This window comes from Cibotium barometz, chromosome 28 (genome assembly GCF_041138505.1).
Source record: "Cibotium barometz isolate CiBa-2024 chromosome 28, ASM4113850v1, whole genome shotgun sequence".
NCBI lineage: Eukaryota > Viridiplantae > Streptophyta > Polypodiopsida > Cyatheales > Cibotiaceae > Cibotium > Cibotium barometz.
Window position 1 is genome coordinate 47,409,464 of NC_141073.1, and position 21,284 is coordinate 47,430,747.

Sequence of the window (21,284 nt, forward strand, 5' to 3'; positions counted from 1 at the left end):
TCTGTCATGTACATTCACCTCATGAAACAAATACCTCGAGTGATGAGGTATCAATGCCTCGAGCTCAAATAACCACCGATGGCATGAGTAATCCTCCGCATCATAGCATGAAGTCGACGAGTAAAGGTCTAGAGGTCTGAGTCTCAAAGTGCCAAAGGTATATGTGAGAGCGGCGAAAGACCTGTGATACAAAGCACAAAATGGCAAGTCAAAGTAGCGATCCCGTAACCACAAAGATAGTGCCACAGCTGATCTCATGCAATTAGGATTAATAATAGAATCGAAACTGTATACATAGTGTTGATCATAAGAGGGATAGAGGTAATAAGAAACACCCATATCTACATGTGAACACTCCCCACAAAGCACCACTCCCAAATACGCCAAATCGGCCCAATGTGTGTAAATAACCTCCTCAAGGCTCACCCCATGTGAACAAGGCTCAAAACTACCACGTTGTGCATGAACAACCTCCTCAAGGCTCAAGGCAAGTGAGTGAACTCAATCATTGCATGTGAACAGCTCAAATCCATGTGGATCACTCTGGATGTGAACTACCCTTTGCTCCCAAAAAAAAAGGTAGATGAGAAAGTGTGGAATGAAAGATTAATGGCTAGGGTATGTGAATAAAGAGACCAAAGGATTAATTGGAAGGTGGACCAAAGTATAGAATGGCTCCCTTTTCACCTCACATTGGCAGAGCAAACCCTAAACTAAAAGAGCTATTAATGTTTTTATCCTCCTTCCTCACTTCTCTCGCTAGAGCAAATAGGCTCAATCTCTCCTGTCTGTGCTAGAACAAACAGGCTGCCTAGCTCTCAGAGCCATCGGATCGCCAAAAGTAAACTCGGGCAAAAAAAAAACTCTGCCTATGAAGTAAACTAGGGATCCTAGTTTACTTCACAAGCCGAGTTTTTTTTGTGATGTCCGCACTTGGCCTATGAAGTAAACTAGGGATCCTAGTTTACTTCACAGGCCAAGTTTTTTTTTGAGATGTCGTGCTTCGCCTCCCCTAGTTTATAAAAGATCTAGGGCCCCAAAGTAAACTAGGGCCACCCCGCAGTAAAGTCGGGCTTGCCAAATTGCCTAGTTTACTCTAGTTCCCGAGTTTGGACTTATAATTTTTTTGTCTAAGTCTCAAATTGCAAAAGAAAGGATTTGAACCCACGACATGCCGTTAGGGAGGCCATAGTCTTACCATTAGGCTATAATTTCTGCTAGCTAGTCTATCCGACCCATATTAATATATGATTTTGTTATGCGGGCAGCCCTAGTTTACTTTGGGACCCTAGTTTATTATCGGGCGGCCCTAGTTTACTTTCGGGGATCCAACGGCCCGGATCGCCCCCGCCCACAACCGGGCCCCCCTAAGCCGTCGATCCCACTTGAACCCCCTCTTAAATGCACCGTGCCTTTTAGACACGAGGACGGTGAAATGAAGTCCCACAAACCATGTGCTATTTGCACTTGCCATTGTTAGGCAAATATTACCACAATTGTTATTATGACTTACATTTTTGTAATCAAACCTTGTATCGAGAATGTTTCAGCCTATTTCACCAAACTCAACGTGATAAATGAGTTAGAAAGGCTATGATTGCCACACAAGGGAAAACCAATACTGCTAGGCTTGGCGTTGCTTTGATAGATATGATGCTGTTGACGAGTGCTTAAGGATCTTAATATTTGTGATATATATATATCCAATGACACTGCTATCCACAAAACAGCTACCAATGCTATGTGCTCTTGCCCAACGCTCATCTATTCACATGACAGCATAATGGTGGTGATCATGAGCTCATGTAGCGGTGTGGCGGTAATACCCCAGAAGCCTCAAATCAGAAAGAGGGTGGGAGCTCATGCCTGAAGGGCAGCAGCGCCTTCAAAGGGGTTGCTCAAAATCTGCAAACCATCACTCAGAGCTATGAGGTCCATTTGGAGAGTACCTCCCCCACCCCCCACATCCTCTACATCAGCTTGTCTTTGGGGTTGCATTCTTACCCTTGAAGATTGGTCTCAAGCAATATTGGCTGGTTGCAAGAGGCCTCACAATAATCAAGACAAAGTGCCCCGTGTTCATTGTCCCAAAAGGTTTGCGCAGGATATACACAACAGAGACTGGCGTTGTGACATGTTCATCCAGGAAAACTTGGCCAAAGGTGGATAAACTTGCCAAAGTTGGTGACCCCCCGCAAAGCTCATCTGGCTCAAAAACAAGACAAATGATGATAAACATGTCTGATGATGTGATTGTGATTTGTGAGATAGTGTTAAGGGTATTACGTGCGTGAACATTTGAAATCAAAATTATCATCTCAAAAGCCGCCCCATATTTAGCACATTAACATCAATTCAAAACTAGTGTTCCTCAAGCTGAAAAGTCCGCTTTGTATGAAACTTTGCTTGATTGTATTCACATAGTTCCAGTAATGGCTACGGTGGATTGAGGTTCAGAATGTCCTTATAATACGTAAATGTAAATCTACCAGGGATTCCCAACGGGCCACTGCCAAGATCAAATTTACTCCAAGATCACTAGTTCAAAACCTTGAAGATTATGCTACCACTTGTAATTGCAGACTGTAGTGTTTCAAGCTTTTTATTAGAATACAGAGCTGATTCAAGTGCTGGCCTTCTTCATTGAATATGATGAAGCAGGCAGCACATTCAAGTGCTATGTATAAGGGGACTAGCCCCTGCTCACTTTAAAAGATTTTCTTTTCTTCGAAAAACGACCTTAATTTTGAAGTCTCTTCTTCTACACTTGATATGTAAAGAAACTACACATTGGACAACAGTACACATACTGTTCAGAAGTTAAGCGTCTTTCTCTCAATGTCTTTCTCAGAGGCATGCTATTATCTCAATGTGAATGGAAGCATGTAACAAGCTGAATGCCTTATAATTTCACACTGTGGTGCTGTAAGTATTGAATTGCATCACAGAGAAGATTCAAGTGCTACCCATCTTCTTTAAACTTAGTGAGGAAGGCAGCAGATTAATCAGAGTTCTAGATGATTTGATGTTCATGGCATCTGGCAATAGAATACATGGCACATGACACGCCACATCAAGTTTCATCATCCCGGCTAGCACATCTATGTTCCAGCAAAAGCCCAGAACATAAGGCTGGACCATGTTCTGTTTGGCACATCGATGCCGTCGCAAACAGCCTCATATTCAAGGTAGAAGTGCCCTCTCCCTCTATTTTGAGGTGATGTGTAGCACACACCCTTTTTTTTTCTTTCGAACTGGCCTTAGGCCCAAGATCCCCCCGTAGTTACTGATTTTCCACCACCCCCAGGCGCTTATTTATCCACCCGTAGGCGATGCCACCGAGGAAGCACCAAGGGGGTTTTGAACCCTGGACCCCTTGGTCCTGGAAAACACCTTCACCACTTGAGCTATCACCTCATGGGCAATGCTACACATACCTTGTCTGTACACATTCCAAAAAAGTGTGCAGGCCCATGTGGGACGCACCCAAAAGGGGGGAGGGGTTGCTACGCAACAGGAGAGCCCCTCTGAAAAGGATCTTGAGCCTTCACGGAACAGCATACCATGCTAGAAGCCAGGAGCTCTGATCTAGCACACAAAACCAGGAGTTGTAGTAATTCGGGCAGGATGAGCGATGGCATCCCAATGTTGTCGGTAGCATTTTCTGCCCATAGGGATGCGGACTCTCGATGTGATCTTGGCATCCTCATCATCCCCGTGATCTGCATCATCAACAACTGGCTGTATTGGCAACACTGAGGGCATGAAGACGAGCGATGGCATGTGCCATGTCACCACGATGTTGCTGGTAGCATTTCCTGCTCCTGTGCACACCCGTTTTTCTAGTAATCTTGGGAGCCCTGTCATGTGCTTTATCAACAGTTACCGACTGTGATACAGCTCCATGCTTCAGGTTGGCATCGATCACGGGCTCCATGTTGAGGACAAGCCATGGATGAGACAAGATCTCATCTAGGGTAAGCCTGGAGTCGGGGTCTTTGTAGAGGATGCCCGTGCGAAGGTCTTGTGCTCAAGGGGAGAGGCCAAAAGTGTCGAGTTCGAGCTTGTTGCATAGGATGGCATGATGGATGGCAGAGTCAGGGGCATCATGGGGGAGAAAGGCAAAGCAGAGGTAAGAAGCAGGTGAAGGACGACGCCCAAACTCCAAGCATCGGGGCGATGGTCATATTTGCCCCAAATAACCTCAGGAGCATGGTAACAGGAGGTTCCGACTCGATCATGAAGGATCTCTCCGGGGCAATAGTGGCAGCCAAGCCCAAGTCTGCTAGAAATACATCCACATGATCGGCGCCTTCCACTCGATGCAAGAGGATGTTTCCCGGTTTCACGCCCCTGTGGATGATGGCACGGGAGTGGCAAGCGGCAAGTGTGCGAGCAAGGCTAGCCACTATGGGAGAGGACTCGCCGTCATCAAGCTTGAATCGCGGGGGATGAGAATCAAGTTTACCAAGGAGGTCTCCTGCGTCACAGAAGGGGGTGAGGAGATGGAAGCAACCATCGCCCTCAATGGTGGAAACCAGGGGTAGGATGCCGGGTATGCCGCTGAGGTGTTGGAGAAAGCAGGCCACGTCTCCTTAAGAATTAAAGAACATGTCATGACTGTGAGTTCACCTGTTCATGGCATCTGGCAATAGAATACATGGCACATGAGAAGCCACGTCATGTTTCATCATCCTGGCTAAACTATGTTCCAGCAAAAGCCGAGAACATAAGGCCAGACTATGTTCTGTTTGACACATCAATGCCGTTGTATGCAAGGCAGAAGTGCCCTCTCCCTCTATTTTGAGGTGACACTACACATAATGAACATTTCTTGTCTGTACACTTTCCAAAAAAGTGTGCAGGCCCGGGGGGGTGGGCCAAGGCTCATCTATTGACATGATCGCATAATGGTGGTGATCATGAGCTCATGTGGCCATGACATTCCATTAGTAATACACCATAAGCCTCAAATCAGAGAGAGGGTGGGAGCTCATGCCTGGAGGGCAGCAGTGCCTTGAAAGGAGCAAAAACTTGCTCAAAATCTGCAAACCATCACTCAGAGCTATGAGGTCCATTTGGAGGGTACCTCCCCCACCCTCCACTTCCTCTACATCAGCTTGTCTTTGGGGTTGCATTCTTACCACATACCATGACCAGCATCTAGCAATAGAATACATGGCACATAAGAAGCCACATCAAGTTTCATCATCCCGGCTAGCGCATCTATGTTCCAGCAAAAGCCAAGAAGATAAGGCCAGACTATGTTCTGATTGCTCACAGCCATATTCAAGGTAGAAGTGCCCTCTCCCTCTATTTTGAGGTGATGCTAGCAGCTACACATACTGAACATTTCTTGTCTGTACACTTTCCAAAAAAGTGTGCAGGCCCATGTGGGGCCCACCCAGGCCACTGGTGGGTGTGTTTTCGCTACGGAACAGGCAAGCCCCTCTGAAAAGTATCTTGAGCCTTCATGGAGCAGCATACCATGCTAGAAGCCAGGAGCTCTGATCTAGCACACAAAACCAGGAGCTGTAGCAATTCGGGCAGGATGAGCTATGGCAGGCCAATGTTGTCGGTAGCATTTTCTGCCCATAGGGATGTGGACTCTCGACGTGATCTTGGCATCCTCATCATCCCCATGATCTGCATCTTCAACAACTGGCTGTATTGGTAATCCAGGGTGAGAAGGCAGACGAGCCACAACACTGAGGACATGAGGACAAGCAATGGTGTGTGCCATGTCACCACAATGTTGCTGGTAGCATTTCCTGCTCCTGCGCACGCCTGTTTTTCTAGTAATCTTGGGAGCACTGTCATGTGCGTCATCAACAGTTACCGACTGTGATACAGCTCCATGCTTCAAGTTGACATCGATCATGGGCTCCGTGTTGAGGAGAAACCATGGATGAGACAAGATCTCAGCCAGGGTAAGCCTGGAGTTGGGGTCTTTGCAGAGGATGCCCCTGAGAAGGTCTTGTGCTGAAGGGGAGAGGCCAAAAGTGTCGAGTTCAAGCTTGTTGCATAGGATGGCATGATGGATGGCAGAGTCGGGGGCATCATGGGGGAGGCCATCAATGAAAGGCAAAGTAGAGGTAAGAAGCAGGTGAAGGACGACGCCCAAACTCCAAGCATCGGCGCGATGGTCGTAATTGCCCCGGATAACCTCAGGAGCCTGGTAACGGGAGGTTCCGACTCGGTCGTGAAGCATCTCTCCGGGGGCGATGGTGGCAGCCAAGCCGAAGTCTGCTAGAAATACATCCTCATGATGGGCGCCCTCCTCCAGTCGATGGAAGAGGATGTTTCCCGGTTTCACGTCCCTGTGGATGATGCGACGGGAGTGGCAAGCGGCAAGTGTGCGAGCAAGGCTAGCCACTATGGGAGCGGCCTCGCGGTCATCAAGCTTGAATTGTGGGGGATGAGAATCAAGCTTACCAAGCAGGTCTCCTGCGTTGCAGAAGGGGGTGAGGAGATGGAAGCAACCGTCATCGCCCTCGATGGTGGAAACCAGGGGTAGGACGCCGGGTATGCCGCTGAGGTGATGGAGGACCTCCGCTTCCCATCGAAGCTGCGCGTCTTGGGATAGCTCCTCTGCACTTAGTTTTCTTTTCCTGGATGAGACTTGATGTTGCAGGTCATCAGCGAAACCCGGAGCCTCTAATTTCCTCCTTTTGCTAGCTATGCTCTGTTCTTTCTGCTGTGAGATTGATTGCTGCGGCGAGCGAGTACGACGATGAGAGAGGATAATCTTACAAGCGACGCGGGGCTGATCGCTACACAGAAGAACTAGCCCCTGTCCACCTTTGCCGAGCTCGCGGAGCGTCTCAAGACCCAATTGCCTCTTCAGAACGGAGCAACAAGAGCACAAATCACTCTCTGTTATGCTAGCCATATAAACTTCTTCTTCTTCTCCTACCTGCAAGCTCTCTGATTTCTTCTTCTTCTTCTTCTGTTGAACCAAACGCTGCTCGATGTTGCTGAATTTGTTCTTCTGATTTTGCTTTTTGATTCTGCTTTTCAGGTGTAAAGTAGAGAGTAAAAAGCAGATGTAGCCCACACGCTAAAAGGGTCAAAAGCAAATTGTTCCAAAAAAGCAAAATGAACCTTTGTGATCTACTACTTCCAAACTTAATTAGATGCCAAAGTGAACTTCTTGCGAAAAGTTTCTCCCAATTTGTCCTAGAAATCCAAAATGGCTGGCTGGTTTATATTGAGATTAGGATAAATCAAAACGAACTACACATTCACTCTAACACATTAATTTGACGCTTTTATTTGTGGTGCATTAATTAGTGCTTGCTATGCGCGGGCATTAATTAATATTAACGACGACGAAGGTCAAAGGCTCGTCCCTTTCGCACGCCAACCTAGCCCAGCGCTCCCCCCTCTGCCCTTCATACGCGCCTCAAGGCCCACGGCATCGCCCTCATCACACGACGGTTGGCCAATAATGCTTCATAAAAGGGGAATCTCTCCATAACTGCCTACACTTGTTCCCACCGAGCAACGGATTCAGGATACTGGCAGCGGAAGTAGCACTTCTCGCGCGGGACAGGGGTCCACACTCGGGGCCTCGCCCATGGATATCCGGACAAGAGACTAATCCGTCGGTTTGTCCAAAACCGAAACCGGAAAAACTTCCTTTACCCGGAAAGCATGGGCGATTCCACCAGGATAACTCTTTACTCTAACGTAGTCAAGATCATTACGGATCAACTGATCTGACTGCACCTTTAACGGTACTTGGTCAAATCAAGGAAGAAACTTGCACTTGGATCATTGGGATCAACGCTTTTTTCCCCATCAAGAGGCACAGCCGTTGATTCCTATCCATAGAACAATTTCTATCCGGGATTTACTTCATCTATCGTAATAATAGAAATTAAATCTCGATTTACGGATCCATCAGTCCAGCCTAACCCCATCCAGTCCCATGGGTTAGCCAACCGCCCAACCACTGTAGTGATGGGATCCAATTTGAAATTTGGTTAGGTTTTGTCCCGGGTACCAAGGAAAAGAGTTCCAAGGCCCCCTAGCCGGAAGTTCATGCAAACATAAAACTAGCCACACCACTTACACACCCAATATGAAATTGCCTTTTTCTTAGCTTCAGCTAACTTTAAAACAATCCTTTAATGAAACCATAGTACCACTGATCACAATCTTTCAATTTATCTGGTTGATTCATAATTTCCCATCATTCCTTCATCAGAGTATCTATGGCATCATTGGCAACTAGAACGCTCACCACCTGTCCACACAGGGGCCTTTTCAATAGTTCCTAGCCCATAATACTCGGCAATATAATCACTTATAAAAATCAAGATGGACTCTCGTTGAAGATCAGCAAGATCAACCAACAGATCCATATAAAGAGCCATGGACTCATCCATTGAAGACCAGCAAGGTCAATCAACTAGATCCATGCCCGGTTTCACAAAACAACTCTTACTCCTTGTTCCAATATCTTCCTCGACGCACGCGTGGGTATCTTCGGCGACCCAGAGCCCGAGCACCGTATGGTCAGCACCCTCTAGGATCCTTCGCAGGTGACCTAGCGCTTCACTCATAGGCCGCTTCCTTGGTCCCTCATCCACCGTACCGGAAGCTCACCATTTAAATCGAACCGAGGCTGGTCAAGACCTCGGTCGACCTTGCTACGCGAGACGTCCTCCATTGACTCTCCGTCAGCAGTTGCAACTTTAACAGTTAGGTCTTCATGACCTTAATCCTTAAGACGGTCAAAATGCTTCCCCAGCATTCTTGACATAAAACAGTCATTTACAAACAGTCATTTACAAACAGTCACAAAAATACAGTTTCTAAATTGAACTCTCGTCTTTCCACATTATCCCTCCTTAGTCCACATTACTTATTCCACATTCCATTCAATGTGTACTCATTCTCATCCATTTCCTCATATCGACGACACATTAATTCACATACACATTCACCTTCACATCCATACATCCACATTTACATGTATACATCCATTTTCACATCCTCATTTATACATCCACATCCCATATCCACATTCATACATACACATCCATATCCACATCCAACATCCACATCCACATCCACATTCACATTCACATTCACATTCACATCCTCATTTATCCACATCCACATCCACATTCACATCCATACATCCACATCTACATGCATACCTCCATTTTCACATCCTCATTTATACATCCACATCCCTTATCTACATTCATACATACACATCCATATCCACATCCATACATCCACATCCACATCCACATTCATATTCACATCCATATATCCACATCTACATGCATACATCCATTATCATGTCCTCATTCATACATCCACATCCACATACATACATACATCCACATCCACATACATACATACATACATCCACATCCACATACATACATACATCCACATCCACATTCTCATTCACATCTATACATCCACATCTACATCCACATACATACATACATCCACATCCACATTTCCATTCACATCTATACATCCACATCCACATTCCCATTCACATCTATACATCCACATCTACATCCACATACATACATACATCCATATCCACATTCCCATTCACATCTATACATCCACATCTACATCCACATCTACATCCACATTCACATCCACATTCCCATTCACATCTATACATCCACATCTACATCTATTTATAGAATACAAGAGAACTCTTATATTTGATATAAGATTTCTTTACACATTTACTTATGCATAAATTCCATTTAAGGAGATTAATACTTCCGAAGAAAAATCAATCTTTTATGCATCTTCCTATGCATAAATTCATTTTAAATGAAAATGACACTTTTGAATTAAAATTCAATCTTTTATGCATCTTCCTATGCATAAATTCAATTTAGATGAGAATGACACTTTTGAATTAAAAATCATTTTTTTAAAATGCATCTTCTTATGCATAAAGTCAATTTGGTAGGAATTACACTTTTAGAATAAAAGAATTTCTCTTATGTATCTAAGTTATGCATAAAATCCATTTATGATGAAAATCACACTTTTAGTATAAAAAGAATATCTTTTATGCATACCTCCATGCATGAATTCCAATTATGATAAAAGTAACACTCTTACAATAAAATAATCAACTTTTATGCATACCTCTATGCATGAAATTCAATTATGATAAAAGTCACACTTTTATAATAAAATAATCAACTTTTATGCATACTTCTATGCATGAAAATTAAAAATGATAAAAGTAACACTTTTGATATAAAAAAATTTCTTTTATGCATACTTCTATGCATGAAAATTAAAAATGATAAAAGTAACACTTTTGATATAAAAAAAATTTCTTTTATGCATACTTCTATGCATGAAAATTAAAAATGATAAAAGTAACACTTTTGATATAAAAATTTTCCTTTATGCATACTTCTATGCATGAAAATTAAAAATGATAAAAATAACACTTTTGATATAAAAATTTTCCTTTATGCATACTTCTATGCATGAAAATTAAAAATGATAAAAATAACACTTTTGATATAAAAATTTATCCATTATGCATACTTCTATGCATGAAATAAAAATGGTAAAAATAACACTTTTGATATAAAAATTTATCCATTATGCATAATATTAAAATTCAATTTCTCCATGATTGTAATGAAATTATTTCAATTAATCTAGGATGTTAATTCCTAGAATATGGTAGGAAGTCCTCTTTTTATGCTTTGAATGAGATTATTTTATGCATAATTTTTATAAAAATTTTGCCATAGCTCCGCTGCTATGACTGATAAATCTCAATTTTTCTAAGGGATAATGCTTATCATTAAGAAAATAATTAAAATAATCTCTAATTGGATTATCAATCCATAATGGATTGAATCATTAATATACATAAACTAAAAGCATAGAAAAAAGCCATTAATTTGGCCTCAAGCATAGCTTAATCTTGGGTTAAGGAAAAGCTTTATGAAAAGCTTGATTTGGATTGAGAACGGTTCATGAGTATGACCATTTCTTGAGTGAGAGAGAGAATTTACATAAAAATCATTAGAATTTAAACATAAATGAAAATTAACTTCAATAGCATTATGTAACTCTTCACTACTATTCAAACTTCAATAGCATTAAAAAAAAACCATACCAATTAAACTTCTCAAGCTTGAGAGGGGTTGAGAAGAGAGAAACATTGAGAAATTATAGAAAGATCAATATTCACTAATTACCTTACAACTTGCTTGATTCTTTGTTCACGGTAGAGGCCCCCAACCAATCAATTGGTTAAGTATGTTGATGGAGCCACTAATGGGGATTGAAGAAAGAGGGAAGCTCCAAAAACTAGTGAATTATTAAATGAATTCACAGTTTCTGGCTTAGGTGGAGTAGAGTAACGATGCATAAACACTATATATTTTTCAACAAGGGGGAGGCTTCTATTTATAGGAAAAATTGAGCTCCTAACCAAACAAACTGATTCTAGAATTTTCTAAATCAGTTTGGTCAATATTTGACCATTTTTAGGTCAGTTAAGCTAACTTTTTGGAACTAGACTTAAATGAGGAGAGAGGAGAGATGAAATATCTCAATTTTTATGAGTTTAAAACTCATTCAAGCATGTGAAATATGCACCTCCTTTAAAGAACTCCCCTTCCTTACATATGTGTCATAATGGAATCATTTTAGTATTGCTCATAGTTTTTTTTTACTAATAAACTTGTACATTTTAAACTCTTCATCTTATGTGAAATATGCACCTCCTTTAAAGAATTCCCCTTCCTTACATATGTCATATTTTTAATATTGCTCATAGTTTTTTACTAATAATCCTTGTACATTTTCAACTCTTCACCTCATGTGAGCATTTACTCATTTTTGGGTATTTTCTTTTTACAAGTTGGATTTATCTCCTCCCTACACATGGATTGATGTTATTGGTCCATAGGAACCTTAATTGGACCATAGTCTAAAGATTTCTGAAAATCTAGACCCTTAGACTAAGGTTCTTTATACCTATTTCCAATTAATTCCAATTGCACATTGGAAAATTCTTTTTGAATTTCTGTTTCAGGGGAACTCATCTGAATTATAAGCGATATTTTTCTATCCAAAAATATTCAAAATCTGAATATTCTCTCTCTAGAATAATTTTTCTCTCTCTAGGCTAAAATAGTTAGCAACAGGGTCTTTATATTTCTGAAGAGGGTTGATTACAGGGGAAGATACTAGACATCAAAAAGGGGTTGGGGGAGGAATCTTACACCTCGGGCCCCTCCTCAAACTCTTTCTTTGTTTTTGTCTACACTAACCCTCTCTCTACTTCAATATGAATTAAACTATCTAAAGATATAGGCCTAGGAGAACTAACATTAATAAAACAAAATACGCAAAGAGACGCTGATCCTACCGTAATGATGGGAATTTTGAGGGGCGACTTAGTATTGACTAATCTCTAGGACATCTTTTTCTATCCTCTACATCCTATCGTGCTAAACTTTCGTAGTTGATGTCGCGTTCTCCAAAACTCAGAAATTATGGATAACAGTGTCAAAAAATCAAACATGTTTGTCCTAGATGACATTCCAGAGATGTTGCCAACTACGAAGTAGTAGCACATAGTTACCAATGGGTTATAAGTCATAGCTGGCTAGAGGTATATAACACTCACCAACATCTAAACCTATGTGAGTCCACTCTCTATCATCCTTTTGGCATTATAAAACTCTAGACTAATATCTACAAACATTTAGAAGCCATGCTAACAAATGTACAATACAATTTGATGCTACCCATATAGAGTATCCCACTATAAACGAAGAAGAAATTCTAGACTTATGGGAGTTTATTCTCATAATCCTAGCCACCCACCCCCTAGCACAGGTTAGAGTCAAGAAGAATATTCTTCTTCATTTTCAAAATCAATTTCTTCTTCATTATAGAGTATCCCACTAAAAACGAAGAAGAAATTCTAGACTTATGGGAGTTTATTCTCATAATCCTAGCCACCCACCCCCTAGCACAGGTTAGAGTCAAGAAGAATATTCTTCTTCATTTTCAAAATCAACTTACCCTGTCTATTTTAATGTCACCTAGTAAGCTACTTAACCCATATCCTAACACACAACCTACTAACACATCTCAGGCTAAATGCATTTTCTCATCTTTTTATCCTCCCGAGATAGATTTTCCCACTAACACTCTCACCCCTGTTGAGATTCAAGCTCGATGTCAGTGTGAGCCAGCTATGCTATGTGCTGGCAGATTAGGTAGGAACATGTGTGAGACATAAATGACCACGTGTCCAGCTGGTCATAGTGTGTGGACATTAGCTAGGGTTAGTAGAGTGTGGACACAACTCATTGTGTGTAGTGTGGATTATGGATTAGTGCATTATGTTTTGTGTGAGAGTGGACATGGCTTCCCTCTATGGTTAGGGTTTGCAATATACATTAGGGTTTGCTCCTGTGTGTGTGTCTCCTCCTCCTCTACCGTTCTTTAAACATGGTATCAGAGCCTTGTGCTGTTTATTAGGGTTTATGAGTGAAGAGGGAGAAGAAGCTGTGAAAAGAAGCTGTGAAGCTTGCCATTGGAGCTGTGAAGCTTGGAGCACACCAAATACTATCAGATCTGAAAGCTTGGCCTATCGGGTAAGGTCTTATAAACATCCTTGAGCGGATTGCAAGTGAAACAGGCAAAAGCAAAGCAAAATAGAGCAAATCAAAGCAAAGAAAAATTCTGGTTTTTGAAGCTTTCCATTAAAGCTTGGGAACATTGATGTATGGTGGAAATACGCGTGATTCTGGCAGAAGACATATGTATTTGACAAAGAGGGATGTATTGGAAACCCATGTGCAAGCCTTGAACAAAATTTGGAGCAATTTGAATGCATTTAATTGAGTGGAAAACTCTGGTTTTTGAGCTCACACAAAACAGAGAAAAGCAAGCCCAAAATTGAATCATTTGGAGCATGTATTTGGTAAAAATCAAAGCATTGGTGGATTGCACACATACCTAGGAGTGTTGGGGACTTGATTACCTCATCATTGAGCATTACAACCACTCCCAAAGAGCTCTATAGCAGGCGGCGCAGCCAGACAGAGGAAACAGGGCAGTTTTCTGGTATTTTTCACACGAGGAGGTCAAATTTCACTTATGTGCTTGATTACTTCCACAATTGTTTTAGCAATTGGATGCTTAACACTTTGGAGAAGAGGGCTATGTGATTTGTTTGGTCAATTATGCCTAATTGAGCTGGGAATGAGCTGATTAAAACAGGCTGTCCACTGGTTGCAGAGAAACAGAGCATTTTAATTGAGCAATTAATCTTTGGTGTTTTACAATTGGACAAATTCCTCTTACATGGAGTTGATGGACACTATTGCTAAGCCAATGAATGCCTGGTTGCGCAATTTGGTGAAATATTGAAGGAATTAGAGCCAAATCATTACTGGTTTTTCTGGTTTTTCTGGTTTTTTCAAAAATAGAGAAAGGGGTTTTCAAAAATCGATATGTACACATGTCAGATGGTGTTGATACTCAACATTGAGGTTCATTAGGTGTCAATGCAAATTGCCCATACTTGATTGCACCATTACATTGCAATTTGGAGCCTTGGAAGGCGTGTCAATTCAGGGTATCCCGCACTGAGTGAGTCAGTTCATCTTGGATGATTATACAGGTTGATTTTCTACGTCAAATTTGGAGTTTGTTGGCTACCTTGGAGTATCTGGAACATTCATTGGAGTGTGGTTGAGCTGAGGAAGGCTCATTTACAGTTTTGAAGTGTGCGGAAGGTGCACATTGAGCACATATGTCGGATAATCCACTTCAGATTGTTGGTGAAAAGCTGGATAGGAAGAACTTCCAGGCATGGAAGTACAGGATAAAGAGTTTCTTGAAAGGGAAAGGATTTTGGAATCTCATTACAGATGCTGAGCCAGAGCCTGAGCTACCTCGACAACCTACACAGCAGCAGCTTATTGCTCATAAGCAATGGTCAGAGAGAACATTCAAAGTGCTGCATTATTTGTCTATATGTATTTCTGATGCTATGCTCATACACATACAGGATGCTGAGAATCCCAAAGATGCATGGGATACTTTGGTCAAAATGTTTGATACAGATACGAGTGCTCACAAGTCTCAATTGCGACAGCAGATACACAATGTGAAAAGGAATAAAAGGAGCATACATGATTATGTGCAAGAAATCAAGAAGTTTGCAGATGCATTGGCCACAATAAATGCCCCCATGCCTGATGATGATTTGGTGGATATTACATTGCGTGGTCTTGGCAAGGAATACAAATCTTTTGATACATCTATCTCAGTGAGGAGTACAGGTTTACCCGACTTCGATGAGTTGGTTTCACTCTTATTGGTTGAGGAAATCAAGCTCAGTGATTCATTTCTGGATGCATCTACTAGCCATGATGATGGCAGAAATCAGGCTTTCTACTCGCAGAGAGGTTTTAGAGGCAGGGGGTGATTCGCATCACGACGAGGACGTGGTGGTAATGGTCGTGGATGGTAGGATAGCCCTCCACAACAGAATTTTCAGCCTTCATATGGTGCTCGAGGTGGTCGTGGATATGCACCACAAAGAGGCAGAGGTAACCCCCGTGGTCGAGGACGTTGGCAAGGCCAACAAAATTCTATGCAAGATGTGGAATGCCATTACTGTGGCAAATATGGTCATATGGCGAGAGATTGTTTCCGCAAACAGAATGATTTAAGAGGGGGAAGAGCACAGCGTGGTGGTCATTATGGAGGAAACTATGCACAACATGGTGGTAACTATGCATCAAGTAGCAATGATGGAACTGCAAATCATTTGTTTGCCATGAAGCATGTTGTGGGTTCTATGACGACAAATGCTGAGAATGATGATACATGGTACATGGACTCAGGAGCATCAAACCATATGACATGTCATGGTGAATGGTTTGAGCATATGAAGCCTATGGATGTAAAAGGCTATGTGGAAACAGGTGATGATACTCAGCATGTCATTACACATGTTGGAAGTGTACCATTGGTCATGCATAATGGTCAGACAAAGTCTATGTCAGATGTGCTGTATGTGCCTTCGATCACTAAAAGCTTGGCCTCAGTTGGTCAAATGGTAGAACAGGGATTACAGGTTTGTTTCAACGAGCATGGATGCTTCGTTGAAGATTTCAAACATGGATGTAGAGTGATTGCTAAAGGCAAGAAAGAAGGCAGATTGTTTAAGCTGGATGCTGGAATTCCTGAGCTAAAATCAGCCATGTTCTCAAAGAGCAGGAATGTGGTACAGGACATTGATATGTGGCACAAGAGGATTGGTCATGTCAATATACAGAGATTAAAGAACATGCAAACAAGAGGCATTGTCAATGGATTGCCTAGGTTCAAATATGATGGACATATGCATGTTTGTGAAGCCTGTCAGTTTGGAAAGCAGGCAAGGTTGAGGTTTCCTAGAGAAGGAAATATGAGTAACAGGCCACTTGAGATAGTACATAGTGATGTATGGGGTCCTGCACAAAACCCATCTATCAAAGGCAGTTTATACTATTTTACATTCATAGATGATTTCAGCAGGATGACATGGATATACTTTCTGAAAGAGAAGAGTGAAGTGTTGGAAAAATTCATGGATTTCAAAGCTTTTGCAGAAAAGCAGTATGGCTGTTGGATTAAATGTCTGAGGACAGATGGAGGTGGTGAATACACCTCAAAGGCTTTTGAGCATTTCTTGAGGAAGCATGGAATAAGAAGACAATTGACTTGCAGGTATACACCTCAGCAGAATGGTGTGGCTGAGAGAAAGAATAGAGTCATATTCTGAAGTGGCAAGGGCAATGCTTAATGAAAAGAGCATGCCAGATTACTATTGGACAGAAGCATGTGCTACTGCAGTGTATATTCTGAACAAAACACCTACAGTAGCCATTCATGGAAGCACGCCAGAGATGCGGCTTACAGGTTACAGGCCAGACATTGGACATCTTAAAGTTTTTGGATGCATAGCTTATGTACATGTGCCTGATGAAAGAAGAAGGAAGTTGGATCCTAAAGCAGAGAAATGTGTATTTGTTGGATATGCACAGGATCGAAAGGCCTACAAGTGTTATAATCCACAAACTAGGCAAGTGGTCATCTCACGTGATGTGGTGTTTGATGAGCTTGCTAGTTGGTATAAAGAAAAAGATGAGGGTGTTATTGAGTCACTTGAGGCTGATGTACATGTGAACTTGCCATCACAAGCAAGTTCTAGTTCTACTACTATGTCTGGGCCAGCAGGCAGAAGCTGAGAGTAGCAGTGTACGTCCATGGTCAGGACGGTTGAGGCATGAGAGTGTAAGCACTGGGAGTAGTGCTATGGATAAAGGCAAAAAGAAAGTCAAAGGAATTGGTTGCTTTATCCAGTACAGAGGCTGAGTACAGAGGTGCAACCATTGCTACTTGTGAGGCTATATGGTTAAAGAGTCTCTTGGCAGATTTATGTGAGCCTCTTGATGGCAAAGTTGTCATTCATTGTGACAACATGAGCAGTATACAGTTGGCAAAGAATCCAGTGTTTCATGCGAGGACCAAACACATAGAGGTCCATTATCACTTTGTCAGAGAAAAGGTGCTAGATGGTACAGTTGATCTTCACTATGTGAAGACTGATGAGCAGGTGGCAGACATCTTTACGAAGCCACTTAGCAGGGAGAAGTTTGAGTACTTCCGAACTATGTTGGGAGTACATGGGATGAGCTTGAGGGGGAGTGTTGAGAGTCTCGATATCCCAAGCTCATCTACATCTTCATCGGCAGTACATCATGAGCTTGAGAGGGGCTGTTGAGATTCAAGCTCGATGTCAGTGTGAGCCAGCTATGCTATGTGCTGGCAGATTAGGTAGGAACATGTGTGAGACATAAATGACCGCGTGTCCAACTGGTCATAGTGTGTGGACATTAGCTAGGGTTAGTAGAGTGTGGACACAACTCATTGTGTGTAGTGTGGATTATGGATTAGTGCATTATGTTTTGTGTGAGAGTGGACATGGCTTCCCTCTATGGTTAGGGTTTGCAATATACATTAGGGTTTGTCAGTGTGAGCCAGCTATGCTATGTGCTGGCAGATTAGGTAGGAACATGTGTGAGACATAAATGACCGCGTGTCCAGCTGGTCATTGTGTGTGGACATTAGCTAGGGTTAGTAGAGTGTGGACACAACTCATTGTGTGTAGTGTGGATTATGTATTAGTGCATTATGTTTTGTGTGAGAGTGGACATGGCTTCCCTCTATGGTTAGGGTTTGCAATATACATTAGGGTTTGCTCCTGTGTGTGTGTCTCCTCCTCCTCTACCGTTCTTTAAACAACCCCCGAGGAGGTACTCGCACCTCACCCATATCCAACAAGGCACTCTCAAGAGGTAAGACACACCATCCTGCAAGATAATCTTGAACCATTTACTAATGATACCATCTTGGATTCTTTGTTAGCTGCTGGAGAGTATGAGGGGCTCATACGTGCAGGTAATCCTCTTTTGAATCCAAAGTTAATGCTCAGGGTATTCATGCAGATTATTCCATTTGAGCCCACATGCCAGATCATGCCAGAAGCATATTTAGAAGTCACTCCAACAAAATAGCATAATGTACCATACCCTCTCCGCGCCCCCCATGACCTCACTTAGAAGAACTACATTGGCTGGAGAGGGCACATTATGGGCAAATGTGGCAAAGCACACAAAGTTGGGCCAATCCTCAATTAGTTGATTTGCTGGAGATAAGGATAGTTACATTTATGATTAGCTACTATTTTTGCAAGTGGAGGAAAGCAAACCATGTGCACACAAGAGGTGGCTATGCCACTATAGTCACCACTGAAGAGCACCCCCGCCTGGAGGATTTTGGAATTAAGCTCGAGTGGAGAAAGGAGTACCTAGAAATTCCAAAATATAGCTAAGTGTACATGAGCGTGCCACCAACACTGTGGGTCGATTCATTATACATGCTAGTTAAAAGAAGATGGACACCACTGGAATTTCAGGAAGCCAAAAGGCGCGACTCGCATGTGTGCTACAACATCCCCATCTTTATGGCAGCAACATTTGCACACATTCAGGAACAAAGATAGCAGATACTTACATGGATCAGAGAATGGCACAGAATTCCAGACCCTGCTATTGTTGTAGCTAGCGTCAGATTTTTGAAATAAGTGGTGGAACTCACCACCAACCAAAGGAGCCTTATGATGGCTATGAAGTAGAACACCTGAGGTTCGACATGAACCAAGGGCCATCAAATAGGGGAATCATGCTTTATTACCACCGACTTCAATGTCTTCCAGGATACATGCATATCACTTTCGAAGACATGGTTGATACAGGATTCTGGATATCACATTCGGCATTCCGACACATACACTCGAGAAACTCCAATCCAGGAGGGACTTCTACCGGCATGAGTTTGGTGACTAGGTCTTAAGACCTCGATAACAGGTTCTGTGGAAAGAACCTACATCAGCAGAAAGGGGGGGATATTAATCCCATTTTGGATTAACAAACATGACCTCAATTGAGGACATTAATAAGTGTCATAAATAGCACTATAAAAGTTGTACATTATTTGATATTGGCCACCCAAGGCCTAGTAAATAAGTACGTTTTGGGCGCCAAAGTGTGAGGTCCCTATCCCCACCGCGCAACAAATTTAGGGGTTCTAGCAGCGAAAGTAGCACTTCTTGCGCGGGACAGGGTCTCACACTCGGGGCCTCGCCCACGGATATCCGCGCAACAAATTTAGGGGTTCTAGCAGCGAAAGTAGCACTTCTTGCACGGGACAGGGTCTCACACTCGGGGCCTCGCCCACGGATATCCGGACAAGAGACTAATCCATCGGTTCTTCCAAAACCGATCCCGGAAAAACTTCCCTTGCCTGGAAAGCACGGGTGATTCCTCCAGGATAACTTTTCTCTAATGTAGTCAAAAGCCTTAACTAACTGAACTGATCTGACCAAACCCATAAGTCCCAAGTCAAATCAGGGAAAAGATTGCACTTAGAGACCAACGCTTTTTTCCTCATTGAGAGGCATAGCTGTTGATTCTTTTCCATAGAACAATTTTTGTTCGAGATTTACTTCATCTATCGCACCATAACAGAATTGAGTCTCAATTTAAGGATCCATCAGTCCAGCCAATCCCGTGGGTTAGCCAACCGCCCAACCACTATAGTGATGGGATCCAATTAAGAATTTGGTTAGGTTTTGTCTCGAGTACCAGGGAAAAGAGTTCCCAAGCCCCCTAGCTAGATATTCATGCAAACTTAAAACTAGTCACACCACTTACACACCCAATATGAAGTTGCCTTTTTCTGAGCATCAGCTATCTTTAATGAAACCATTGTGTCACTGATCACAATCCTCAAAATCTCCGGTTGAATCCTTATTTCCAATCATTCCTTCATCGGTGTATCTACTATGGCATCATTGGCAACCAGGACGCTCACCACCTGTTCACTCAGGGGCCTTTTCTTAGCTCATAGAAGCCGGCAATAGATCAAAATGGAATCTCCACGAAGATCAGCAAGATCAACCACCAACGGATCCATATAAAAGAGCCATGGACTCATCCGTTGTCAACCAACTAGATGCATGCCCGAATTCAAAAAACAATTCTTACTCCTTGTTCCAATATCTTCCCCGACGTACGTGCGGTATCTTCGACGACCCCGCAAAGCCCGAGCACCGTATGGTCAGCACCCTCTAGGATCCTTCACAAGTCACCTAGCGCTTCACTCATAGGCCGCTTCCTTGGTCCCTCATCCACTGTACTGGAAGCTCACCATTTAAATCAAACCGAGGCTGGTCAAGACCTCGGCCGACCTTGCTACGCGAGACGTCCTCCGTTGACTCTCCGTCCAGCATTTGCAACTTTAACAAATAGGTCTCCACGACCTCATTCACAAGACGGTCAAAATGCTTCCCCAGAATTCTTGACATAAAACAGTCATTTAAAAACAAATTTCACATACAAATACAGTTCCAACAATATTTCCATTTTTTCTCATCACTCCACATCCTTTCACATTAGTCCCCATCTTTTCTCATCTTCCCACATTTTTTTTCTTCATCGATCCCTATCACATCATATCATTCCTACATAAAATCACATCTAATCACATCATCCACACATCAATCCACATCATCCATACATCCATCCACATCATCCACACCAATCCACATCATCCATACATCCATCCACATCAATCCACATTATCCACACATTATCCACATCATCCATACATCCATCCAC

The 21,284-nt window shown here is 42.5% G+C and overlaps 1 protein-coding gene and 1 pseudogene across 1 annotated transcript; both read right to left on the reverse strand.

Moving 5' to 3' along the window:
* Positions 1-2,837: 2,837 nt before the first annotated feature.
* On the reverse strand, positions 2,838-5,287 carry LOC147622877 (serine/threonine-protein kinase PEPKR2-like; annotated as a pseudogene).
* LOC147622876 (serine/threonine-protein kinase PEPKR2-like) lies at positions 2,838-6,965 on the reverse strand. The gene has a single exon (XM_086822499.1). It carries the CDS (start codon positions 6,890-6,892, stop codon positions 5,513-5,515), a length of 1,380 nt encoding a protein of 459 aa, XP_086678625.1. The 5' UTR covers positions 6,893-6,965; the 3' UTR covers positions 2,838-5,512.
* Positions 6,966-21,284: the final 14,319 nt, after the last annotated feature.

Bases quoted from the DNA above. Each gene is read 5' to 3' on its own strand.
- LOC147622876 (XM_086822499.1), bottom strand. From the start codon at position 6,892: ATGGCTAGCATAACAGAGAGTGATTTGTGCTCTTGTTGCTCCGTTCTG.